This window comes from Gekko japonicus, unplaced genomic scaffold, assembly GCF_001447785.1.
Source record: "Gekko japonicus isolate JY-2015 unplaced genomic scaffold, Gekko_japonicus_V1.1 scaffold303, whole genome shotgun sequence".
NCBI classification, from domain to species: domain Eukaryota; kingdom Metazoa; phylum Chordata; class Lepidosauria; order Squamata; family Gekkonidae; genus Gekko; species Gekko japonicus.
This window is the reverse complement of record NW_015169180.1, coordinates 788,115-800,681: the sequence shown is the minus strand read 5'-3', so window position 1 is coordinate 800,681 and position 12,567 is coordinate 788,115. Positions and strand designations below refer to the sequence as shown.

The 12,567-nt window shown below is 45.0% G+C and overlaps 1 protein-coding gene across 1 annotated transcript in view; it reads right to left on the bottom strand.

Moving 5' to 3' along the window:
• COL11A1 (collagen, type XI, alpha 1) overlaps positions 1–12,567 on the bottom strand; it is a 362,318-nt gene that overhangs the window by 80,418 nt on the left and 269,333 nt on the right. Inside the window, exons 46-47 of the mRNA XM_015416098.1 lie at positions 10,870–10,923; positions 8,746–8,853 (exon numbers count right to left, since the gene is read on the bottom strand). Coding sequence (XP_015271584.1) covers positions 8,746–8,853; positions 10,870–10,923 — 162 coding nt within the window. The remainder of the gene's footprint in view (positions 1–8,745; positions 8,854–10,869; positions 10,924–12,567) is intronic.

Genomic DNA, 12,567 nt, shown 5'->3' with positions numbered 1-12,567 from the left:
TATTTAGGTGCAGTCAGTGGCCCCCATCATACTGGGGAAGCTGCCAAATGATGTAAACATTGCACATCAAGAAGCTGCTGGGGGACATATCTGAGTCTCTCTGGGGTCCCCAGCTCCCCTTGTGCCCTCTGCCCCGCTTCCTGGTGTGCCTCCAGTGGAGATGGCACATGGGTTGGCATGGGGATGCCTTTGATGGCATGATTTTGAGGGCAGCAATGGTGCACTGGCTGGCACCCTTTCCCCTCTATACATATTTTAAGTCCCCCCCCCCAACACCAAATGACCGGGCAGTCCAGAATGGGAAAAGAAAATTATAAATCACGATCTGGGATCTTTTATTCTGGTTTTATTTTTACTGACTGTATAGGGATATTTTAAAATTGGTATTTGTTTTATGGCATTTTGCCTTTCGTACATCATCCAGGGCCTGGTGTAAGCTGGGATAGGGCGATTAATAAATCAAAATGATGATGATGATGATGATGATGATGATGATGATGATGATGATGATGATGATGATGATGATGATGATGATGATTACGATTACCCTGCTGTATGTTGTGGCTGGTGGTGAGCGGGGGCACCTTCACATCCATTGCCAACCTCTGGTGTCCTGTGCACTTTTGTATTGAAAGTACTTTTTGGCTTATTCAAAGAAGAAAAACTGACAAAGTGTACATCACGAAAGCTCACACCTGTGCACTCTGTGTGAGGAACACCACCATTGGGTGCCCATGGGGCTGACTGGTGATGCCTGCCTCCCCATTGACTGGTGGCCAGCTCTCTTTAAGGGAGGCTGTGCATCAGAGGAGGAGCATCACTCCTGTGGCCTGCCGCTGTCTGTCCCCTGCCACTGACAGACACTTGACTTGGCCTCCTCAACTCATGACTTCCATTGGCCTTGCCTGCCCTCCCTATCACCTCACGCCTGTCTCAAAACAATGCCAGAATGGAATACTGCAATGGGATCACCACAGATGCCATTGTAGCATCACCTGGCAACACTGTTGGGGCACCTTTTCCCCATTTGATCACAGTGCAGGTGCAACACAGGATTGCTCTGCCTGTCAGTCAGCCATGTGTATTGCAGCTACAAGTGGTTCTATAGAGCCTTACTAGAAAGTCCACAGTTTGAGTTCAGGCTAGATCATCTGATGATCTAGAGGGGCCACCCTTAAATGGGATGGGGGATCCCCTGGAATTACATCTTATCTCCAGATGACATAGATCAGTTCCCTGGAGAAAATGGATGCTTTGGAGGATGGACTCTGTGGCATTGTACTCCACTGAAATCCCTGTCTTCCCCAAGCTTAATTACCAAATCTCCAGGAATTTTCCAATCTGGATATGGCAACAATTCCCCCTCATCCCATGCCTGTGCCCGGGGGGACCTGGCAACCCTAGATGAGTCCCACCCATAATCTCTGTGGAGAAACGCCATTTTGTGGATGTGTTTTAGTTGGTGTGGGCCGGATAGGAGGAGGCCATCAAAGGGGTAGGCCTGGGCCTAGTCTCCTCCTCATCCCCCCCCCAGCCTGTCTGTAACTAGCAATTTGAGAGCAGCTCCCTAGAGAGGACAGGAAGTCCATCATGGTGGTGAGGTGGTCCCAGGATGCTGCAGGAGGGAGAGCCAGTTCCTGGGCGGGAAACTGTTTTATATGTTTGGTATTGTGGAGTTTGGGATGGGAAGCCAGTTCAAGTCAGTCAGAAGTCTGGAGCCAGTCAGACTTGTGGTTGGAGTCTGCAGGAGGCAGAGGCCATGTTGGGAGACATGTTGATCTAACCTTCTCCAGTGAAATGAAGTCATGTGCCTGCCCTGTAGATCATCTAGAAATCTATGAGTGTAGAGAAGGGAGAGATGGAGCTAGGCTCTCATTCGCCCAGCCACAGCCATGACAGGCGAGTTGGCCAACTCATCTTATGGAAGAAGGGGGAGAGGCATCCTCGGATGGCAGGGTTCCATGGGGGCAATGCCATGGGTGGTCGCTTCTGGAGTGGCTCTGGGGGAGGTTCCTTGTTGGAACAAAGCTATTGGCATAAAGGCCCACTACAGTGTGGTTCAAACGATAGCTGAAAGCACTGCAGAATGGTCAATTTTAGAGGACATAGCCCTACGGAACCTTTCTGGGGCCATCTGGATCCCAGCCACCCTGAGGAATATTTGGGTATGCAGGGGTCATTTTGTAGAAAAAGAGGTGCAGGAGTTCATTAGCATACCTCATTAGCATAACTTATTTGCATATGCCACACCCCCTGACATCACTGGAAGTGTGTCAGAAGGCAACACCCACCGCTCAGGCTCCACTGGATTGTTTTGGATTGCTAGCTATTGGGGGGGGGACATGCAGATCTGTCCTCACAGAGGAGCGAGAGCTTGTACCTAAATAAAACTTGGTGTTAAAGGTGCCACTGGACTGTTTTGGACTGGGGGGCTGGGGGGGCTCTGCAGTTTACCTGGCTGCTTCTTGCTCTGACTGAGGGCTGCTGGGAGCAGGGGGTCGGGCTTGTTGTATGTGCTCGCCCCCTGGGCTCTTTACTGCCGGAGCTCCACTCCTGTGCACTCCTGCAGGAAATGACCCCTATGGGTATGCAAATAAGGGTCTTGAACAGCGAACAACAGCAGCAACTGGGCAATGCTGGCTGCCCACAGCACTAGTGATGGGTGCCACAAACGATATGCATATCACCCTTTCAGATAGCCTTCCAGCAGCACAGCAACCATGACAATAAATGCTGTCATTGCTTGTTCGGAGCCAGGTTCCAGAAACACACTAGCATCCTGGGGCACAGTGCCTACAAGGTTAGGAGCATTCAAACATCATGGGGCAGATCCTGCACCATAGAGGGATCGGTTATCTCTGCAGATGTGCACTCCCACCCAGCCCCGTGTGGTGGATGCATCAGAACTGCGTCTTCAACTGGCTGAATGCCTACTCAATGACCACATGTGTTTGTTGGTGGGCTTAGCTGTAGGCTATGCGGTCTGGTAGGCCATCTTTGGAATACGACATCAGCAAATATGGCAACAGAGGATACCCTCGGTCACCTGGGGGGAATGGCACATGAGGCATCAGGAGTGGTGTCCTCTGCTTTATGTCCAGCCAGCCATGCCCACCATACTAACCCAGGAGCTATCCTTTGCCCTCCAGGCAGGCAACTGAGGCCAGATGCAGCAAAGATCTGGGTATCACGAATGCTGCCCGGGAACTTGGCGACAAAATCCATAAAGATGCCCTGGTGGACACAGGAGTCCTGAACATTTAGGTTGTAGAAGTGGTGGTGATGATGGTAACCTGTGGCTCCTCCAGGGAGGAATGAGGGATATTTAGGTGCAGTCAGTGGCCCCCATCATACTGGGGAAGCTGCCAAATGATGTAAACATTGCACATCAAGAAGCTGCTGGGGGACATATCTGAGTCTCTCTGGGGTCCCCAGCTCCCCTTGTGCCCTCTGCCCCGCTTCCTGGTGTGCCTCCAGTGGAGATGGCACATGGGTTGGCATGGGGATGCCTTTGATGGCATGATTTTGAGGGCAGCAATGGTGCACTGGCTGGCACCCTTTCCCCTCTATACATATTTTAAGTCCCCCCCCCCAACACCAAATGACCGGGCAGTCCAGAATGGGAAAAGAAAATTATAAATCACGATCTGGGATCTTTTATTCTGGTTTTATTTTTACTGACTGTATAGGGATATTTTAAAATTGGTATTTGTTTTATGGCATTTTGCCTTTCGTACATCATCCAGGGCCTGGTGTAAGCTGGGATAGGCGGGTGTAAGCTGGTAGATGGCGATTAATAAAAAAAAATGATGATGATGATGATGATGATGATGATGATGATGATGATGATGATGATGATGATTACCCTGCTGTATGTTGTGGCTGGTGGTGAGCAGGGTCACCTTCACATCCATGTTCTTGTCCATTGCCAACCTCTGGTGTCCTGTGCACTCTGTGTGAGGAACACCACCTTTGGGTGCCCATGGGGCTGACTGGTGATGCCTGCCTCCCCATTGACTGGTGGCCAGCTCTCTTTAAGGGAGGCTGTGCATCAGAGGAGGAGCATCACTCCTGTGGCCTGCCGCTGTCTGTCCCCTGCCACTGACAGACACTTGACTTGGTCTCCTCAACTCATCACTTCCATTGGCCCTGCCTGCCCTCCCTATCACATCACGCCTGTCTCAAAACAATGCCAGAATGGAATACTGCGATGGGATCACCACAGATGCCATTGTAGCATCACCTGGTAACACTGTTGGGGCACCTTTTTCCCATTCGGCCACTGCATAACCATCCCCTTAGGAAGGCTATTAACAGGGATGCAGCTGTGCTCCAACTGGCCACTACAGTGCAGCTGCAACACAGGATTGCTCTGCCTGTCAGTCAGCCATGTGTATTGCAGCTACAAGTGGTTCTACAGAGCCTTACTAGAAAGTCCACAGTTTGAGTTCAGGCTAGATCATCTGATGATCTAGAGGTGCCACCCTTAAGTGGGACGGGGGATCCCCTGGAATAACAGCTTATCTCCAGATGATAGAGATCAGTTCCCTGGAGAAAATGGATGCTTTGGCAGGGCTCTTTTTGTAGCAGGAACTCCTTTGCATATTAGGCCACACACCCCTAATGTAGCCAATCCTCCAAGAGCTTAGAGAGCTCTTCTTACAGGAGCTAGTGTAAGCTCTTGGAGGATTGGCTACATTAGGGGTGTGTCGCTTAATATGCAAATGAGTACCTGCTACAAAAAGAACCCTGCTTTGGAGGGTGGACTCTGTGGCATTGTACTCCACTGAAATCCCTATCTTCCCCAAGCTTCATCACCAACTCTCCAGGAATTTTCCAACCTGGATATGGCAACAATTCCCCCTCATCCCATGCCCGTGGGGACCTGGCAAACCTAGATGAGTCCCACCCATAATCTCTGTGGAGAAACACCATTTTGTGGAGGGGAGGAGATTGGTCCCAGGATGCTGCAGGAGGGAGAGCCAGTTCCTGGGCGGGAAACTGTTTTATATGTTTGGTATTGTGGAGTTTTGGGTGGGAAGCCAGTTCAAGTCAGTCAGAAGTCTGGAGCCAGTCAGACTTGTGGTTGGAGTCTGCAGAGGCTACATTGGGAGACATGTTGATCTAACCTTCTCCAGTGAAATGAAGTCATGTGCCTGCCCTGCAGATCATCTAGAGATCTATGAGTGTAGAGAAGGGAGAGATGAAGCGTTTTTGTCACCTTTATTTTGATTCTTTTGTTCACTGTGGAGATGTCTGTAAATAGTTAAGTTCTTGAATAAATCCTTTTAACTGTTGGCAGTGAGAAGTCCCTCTGTACCACGTAGTTCCCCCAGCTGCTTGGGTACACTAGGGGTGTGTTGGGGACTCCCCAAGGAGAACAAGGCAAACTGGCAGGTTGCCACTTTTCAGGGAAAGGAAGCCCCGAAGATTGCCAGGAAGCCCCAAGGCGGGTTCCTAGTAACACTGGAGGGAGGGTTAGGAGGCTGTCCCACCTAACCAGAGCCCAAGACAGGGACAGTGGTGGCAGCAATACCCTGAGGCAGTGGAGAAAAGCTGCCCCTTCAGGTGCCAGGTCAGACAAAGAAGGGGTGGGCAGAGTGGGGCCTGCCAGCTGACCCAGGCCCGTTCCGCCACAATCTCTATTATGTTCTGAAGTTTAAGAACACAGAGAAAGGGCTTCTGACCCCACCCTAAATGGCATTAGAGGTGTACGCTTGATATATATTGAGCCGAATAAATACTGAGTCATGCAACGGAGGTGGTGGCAAAACCTGGTGAGTGAAATTCTCCATTATATCCTATGTGGACAGTCCTCATAGGGTATATTGGAGCTGAATAAATTTGGGTTTCCCAAATATTTACCCGAATACCAACACAATACTGATACTAGTATTCAGAAATATTCGGGAATACTGATATTGTACAGGTCCAATAGACGTGAATCGGGGGGGGGGACACACTATTTTTTCACACTCTTAAATGGCATCCTTAGTAGGTTCAGGCAGTTCATATTATTATTTAACTCAGTGTAAAAATGGTTTTTGGTTGTTCTGACCCCTGTGAGAATACGTTCTGTTGCTGCCTGCTTGCATTTTCTGTGGCTAATGCGATGTTGTGGAACAGCCTTCCAGAAGATCTATATCTCCCTTGCTGTTTCAGAGAGTGTGTAAAATGAAGCTCTTTAGAAGAGCCTTTGGCCCTTGAAGATGATTGCTTCATGAGTGTCTGAAACATATCAGTCTATGTTGGACTTAATATTTTCTGCTGGTTGTTTTAATTCTGTTGTTTTTACAATTATATTCTGTTGCACTGATTTTACTATTGTTACCTACCTTGGCTCTCAGTTTTCTTGGAGCAAGGTAGGTTTCTAAATGTTTTAATCACATAAATATAAATTTAATTTAGGGGAAAATGGCATTTGATTATTATTACCAGTACCAGAATATTTTTATTTAATGTATTCATACACACTTCTCCAGAACTGCTCAAGGTGAGATGTATACATACTTACAGTAAAATATAATACAAGTAGCAAACAGTATAATAATCTAAACTGACAAGTCATAAAGCCACTATTATATATACAGAAAGTTGCACAATCAAAACAAGTTTAAAACAAATTATTCAAAACACCTAAAGTATCATATCTTAGTGAGAATGTGGCTACCTACCCACAGGTATTCCAGAAGAAGCCCTCATTAGTTAAGTTTTTGTAGGACAGCGGAAGGGTTAAAATATGTATTTTAGGCAGGGAAGTTTGGCAGTTGTATTGGGGAAAAACCCTCACAGATTTTAAGGAATACTATTTAAAAATGTATTTGCCAGTATGAATGGCTTAAAATGAGCATTATAAGTACCATGAGGTCAATTTTATCACATCGGGCAATATTTGATTACCGTGAAATATTATAACCAGGAAACGATAAGCTCTACAAGGGCTTTGGGCTTGCTTCAATGAGAGCCATATTAATGACTAAAAGGAAGCTCTTGATTGCTCAATGGTCCTTTATTATAATCAGAGTCTATGGGATCCTGGTGAATGGAAACAGCACACTTGAAGAGAAATGAGATTCAGGGAAACATAATTTTACTCAAGCACACTGTTCATTTGCTTGTGTCTCATATGAATAGATTTTAAGGTATGTTTCATTAAATCTAAAAACACAAAGGTAAAGCATATTATTTCTATCAATGCAGACCAAATTTATATTTCATTAAAATGTGGAAAAAACTAAAATAATCTCAAGAGAACACTGTTAATCCGTCACTTTAGAATTCTAGTAAGTTTCACTACTGCACTAGAATTCAGATGATTGCATTGCTAAAATTGAGTTCTTTCACTTGTAAATAAAGGCTTGACTTTTGTATTGAAAGTACTTTTTGGCTTATTCAAAGAAGAAAAAATGACAAAGTGTACATCACGAAAGCTCACACCTTAAATGTTGGTATTAAAGGTGCCATTGGACTCTATGTTCAAAGAAGAAAGTGTTATGGATGTCTTACTGAACCCTTGTATTAACTATGGTTGTCCAAATTACAATGAACAATAACATTCCAGAAGTCAACTGAAGTCAACACAAATTGATTATTGTGAATATGTTTTAATTCTAAAATAACAATATAAAACATAGGCAATACTTGTTCATTCTCATAAATGGAGATAAATGGTTATCCACAATTATAAATATCTATGGCGCTATACATGGTATTTTTTCATGTGGGCTTTTTTCTGTGCAGGCTTTTTGGTGTATGGGCTTTTTCTGTGCGGGCTTTTTTCCATGTGGGCTTATTTCCACGTGGGCTTTTTTCCTGTGAGCATTAAAATAATCTCAAGAGAACACTGTTAATCCATCACTTTAGAATTCTAGTAAGTTTCACTACTGCACTAGAATTCAGATGATTGCATTGCTAAAATTGAGTCCTTTCACTTGTAAATAAAGGCTTGACCACACACAGCCTGGCTGGGAGGGCATGTCCTGAGATGCAGTTTAAACCATGTCACAGGAGAAGCTGTCCCCAGAATCTGTATGTGGCACAGAGGTACAAGAGAAGCCATTCTCCTGGCTGATCCTGGACTGGGTTTAAGTTGAGCTGCAAGAGGAGCCAAGCCAGCCCCCATTGAGGTGGCATGGAGCTCTCAGCTCTGAGCTGCAAGAGAGGATCAGTTGGGGCAGCAGGAGGTGAGAGCTCTGTGCCGCCTCTGCTGGGGAATGGTCCTCTTTGATATAGCTGAATATACCCAAATAAAGGCCAAAAAAAATCAGCTTTTATTCAGACTCAGCTATACCGGTAGCTGATCAGTTTCTCTGAACCTGTATTCAGATTAAAATAAGGTATTTTCCAGATATTTTTCTAGCTCGGCTTAATGTTGCCTTCTCTTTTTGTTGTTGTTGTCTTCTGTCTTTGTAACCCACTTTCTGTCATGCCTTCAACAGTTTTTTGTTTGCACGGTTTTCAATTCTGTAAGCCTAGCCTTACTGCATTGTTTATCAGAGGTCTTTGCTGTTTGTTTAATTAATTTTTATATTCTGTAATCTTCCTTGAGTCTCAGCAAGAAAGGCAGGCTAGAAACAAAGTAATTAAGTAGATAAGTAAGTAAATAGGTAAAGAAATACTAATTTTACAAACTTTTTTGGATGTTGCTTAATCAAGCTTTAATTGATTGAAAACAGAAGTATGGATCTTCCTTTCATTTCATGGGGAAGGGAGAGCAGAAGGGAGGCAGACAAAGGCAAGACTTACCTGGAGCCCAATGGGTCCTGGAGGACCTGGGAAGCCTCGTGGACCTTCATCCCCTTTCTGCCCAAACATCCCTTGCTGTCCTCTTGGACCGGGCTCTCCATCACCCCCCTAGTAGATTGGAAAAGACAGAATTCTCAACACATTGCATAGAGAGATTTAGAGAAAACACATTGAATGTAACTTGTTTGGATCCAAAATTATGTGGTGCTGAAATTAATTTCTCACAGTATGGGTGAGGACTAGAATTTGTATTTTAAGATGTTTAACATATATTCGGACTAATTCATTTAACAAATACAATAAACACAGACCTGTGCTCTACAAATAAGCGGTCCAGTAGTAGTGAAGTCTACTAATCCATGCAGCTGCTATTTCTAAGAGATGTCAGAAGCCAGTTTATTCCAATTCAGAAATATTTATGCCAAGAGAACAATACAGTTCTAACTCTGCTTGTTTTGTACCAAGTCCTGTTCAGATACTGAGAAAGACCACATGGATTTAGATTGTAATGTTTTACACAATTAAGCCACATGAATTCCATGAATGTAGGCTGTGTAGAAGCAAGATCACAACCTTTATTCCACTCTTGCAAAGAAGTCCACAAAAGTTTCTAGCCCAGAAAACTAAAAGATCAGCACATGGTAAGAAGATCATTAGAAGGTGAAGGAGTTCAGTTGTTTGTCAGGGTAATGACATGGCTACCACCTGCCAAACATGTGGAAGACATTATCACAATCAATGTACTTGCTTCTTGTTGGGAGAGGAGAAAATTTCCCCATTGACAAAATCCGAGTGCAAGGAAAATGCAACGGAACATTTTAAAAGGCCCTAAATGAAGGCACACCCAAAGAACAACTTCTCAGACGGAGAGCAATCCTAAGGAGGTCTACTCAATGGTGCTTACTCCCAAGAACGTGTTCTTAGGGTGGCACCATCAATCATGTAGTACAAGGCTGGAAAGACGACAAAGTGAGTACTTGACATGGAGAGCACTTCTCCTTTTGTGAGTTCATTGCACATATGTTACTATATAGACCAAAAAGAAATGCTGGGGAGGCCACTGAACCCTACTCAGTGAGCCCTACTGCTCACTTGGAAATTCTGGGTGCACTTATTATTTTGACAGATGCAAAAGTGACACATGAACATGCAAAGAAAATAGTTCTTGATGCTAACCACAAACACGAAATCCATTCTTAACATAGGCAACAATCACATATCTCACAAACACTTGCTCCTAGATTTGGTTTGTACATGAATGCTCAAAACTTTGCGAACAGTATCACTTGCATACATAAGTCAGATATTAACATCTTAGTAATGCAAATGATAAATAGGTACCACTTCGGTGGGAAGGTAACAGCGTTCCGTGCGCCTTGGTGTTTAGTCATGCCGGCCACATGACCACGGAAACGTCTTCGGACAGCGCTGGCTCTTCAGCTTTGAAACGGAGATGAGCACCGCAACCCTAGAGTCGGATTCGACTGGCTTTCGAGCAAGGGAACCTTTACCTTTTACTGCAAATGAACACCACATCACAAACATTCAAAGGTACCTCAAGCACAATGCTTTTCAATGGGCTCACTTCATATCCTAAAAGCATTAGTCCTGCTTCCACATGCATTTAATAACACCGACTGTAATTAACTGTATGGAAGCTTTTTTTTGCTGTCATGTCACAGCTAACTTATAGTGACCCTTCATGGTCACTTTTCAAGATGAGAGACATTCAGGCCATTGCCTGCCTCTGTGTGGCAACTCTGGACTTCCTTGGTGGTCTCCCACCCAAATACAAACCAGGGCCAACCCTGCTTAGCTTCCAATATCTGATGAGATCAGGCTAATCTGGACTATCCAGGTCAGGGTATGGAAGCATTACCTAAATGTTTAGTCATGGATTATTTCTTTGAATTGTTACACTCCTGTAACACCGATACAGCAGAGCACTGACCTAAGACTGGAGCCTGAGGAAGACATGGAACTGTATAGACACAGATGCCTTGAGGAAGTAATTTAAAATCTTCTCCATATTAAGCTATATAAATTATGTCTGAAGTTTTGGTACAATTAATGAGAGTTCAGGAAAGGTACTCATTTGTTATGCATAACAAGCGGGATACTTACAGCTATACCAGGAGCACCGACAGGACCTTGAAGACCTGGCGGTCCAGGAGGACCCTGCAAAAAAAAAAAAGCAAAAAAGAAGGTTGGCATCTGAAGTCAGATGAACAGCAGATCCACAAGAAGGTATTTTGCATTATTCAGGTCTAATAAGCATCCCTACATTTCTTTGGAGAGATGGTGCTGTGAGTCCAAGGTCTTTTACATTCTGAGCAGTCAAGCGTTATTTGTTCACCTCCCAAAGTCTTAGACTTCGTTGTCTACAATAAATTTAAAACTGACATTTATCGAAGGAAATTACATTTGCAATATTTCAGGATATTTAAAGGTGTATTTCCATTCAAACTTGAATCATGGTGAGAACTGCACTTTGCTCAACTAAAAAAGTATATCAGACCATTTGGGGGAGATTTATAGAGAAAAACAACAACTATGCTGTCCTTTTCCATTTCCAAATACCCCCCACCCAAAGAACAATAAATTGATCTTATCACTGAACAAATCTCACTTTATTGATTTAACAGTGCAATCTGTTACACACACTACATAGTTACATACTTCTAAGTCAACTGAGGTTGGTAGACTTAGAAGGATATAACTGTGCTTAGGATTGCACTTTTAAATGCTAAATCACTGTGATTGCATCACATGGTGAAACACAAACCCTTCATTAGAAAAGTAGACCAGGAAGTTATTTAAACAAAAACTATTTATGCTGTTTTAGCAAATGGGGGGGGGGGGTTAAATTGTTCATTGGTTACTAAAAATGGGATAAAATTCTTCACTATTGCTTTGAACATTTCAGATATAGTTTCTTTTCAAGCAGACAATCAGAAGGAACTTGCAGGGGCAGCCATCCAATTTCCCCCACCTTTGCTTCCTCCCCCTCCTCTGCCTGTTCTCTGACTCTCTCCTTCTCTTACTCCTTTCTTACTTTCTCTCCCTTTTATTGCTTTCTGTCTCTGTCTTTCTCCCTTTCACTCATGCTACTGGCATTCCACCTCCCCTCATGTTATTTCCATGGTGTCATGGTGTTCCTAAGGGCAGTGTGGGACACTGAGCAAAGAAGAAGACAGGAATTATAAAAATAAACACACAAAGGACTGGAGCAAAACAGATCCCAGCTTTATTGATTACAGCATTCAGAGCACTGAAGCATAGGGCAGGATCCAAACATCGAGCAACCTGACTGTGGGCTGATGAAGCCCCATCGCAGCCCGTGTGCTGTGGGAGCCAGGAGTGACAAACAGGTCTCACAAAGTCACAAGCACCTGTGTGGAACCCTTGCCACGTGGGAGTGGAGCCAGGCAACCACCCCAGCTGGGCATGTTGCTAAATGGCTCGACCCCCAAGACCCCATAAGAAGCCCTATAGCCAGGATTTTTGGAAGGGGGTGCCAGGGGTGCTGATTAAATTAAAATAGCTTCAAGTGTGGAAAGGGGCATGATTGGGCTCTGAAGTCCTCCTGGTTCCATAAGAAGCACACCCAGGCCAGGATCAGAGGTCATTTCGGGGGGGGACGCGGGGGGAACGCGGTTCCCCCGAGTGAGGTACGGGGGGTGGGGCACATGACGAAGCCCCGCCCCCTGCTTCCGGCTGCCCCGCTTCCAGCCCTCATTCAGCCAGGAGGAGGCAGGAGAAGAGGGAGGGTAAGTTGCTTCCTCCCTGCCCCAGGGAGGGCCTTCGCGGGGCTTCCTTGCA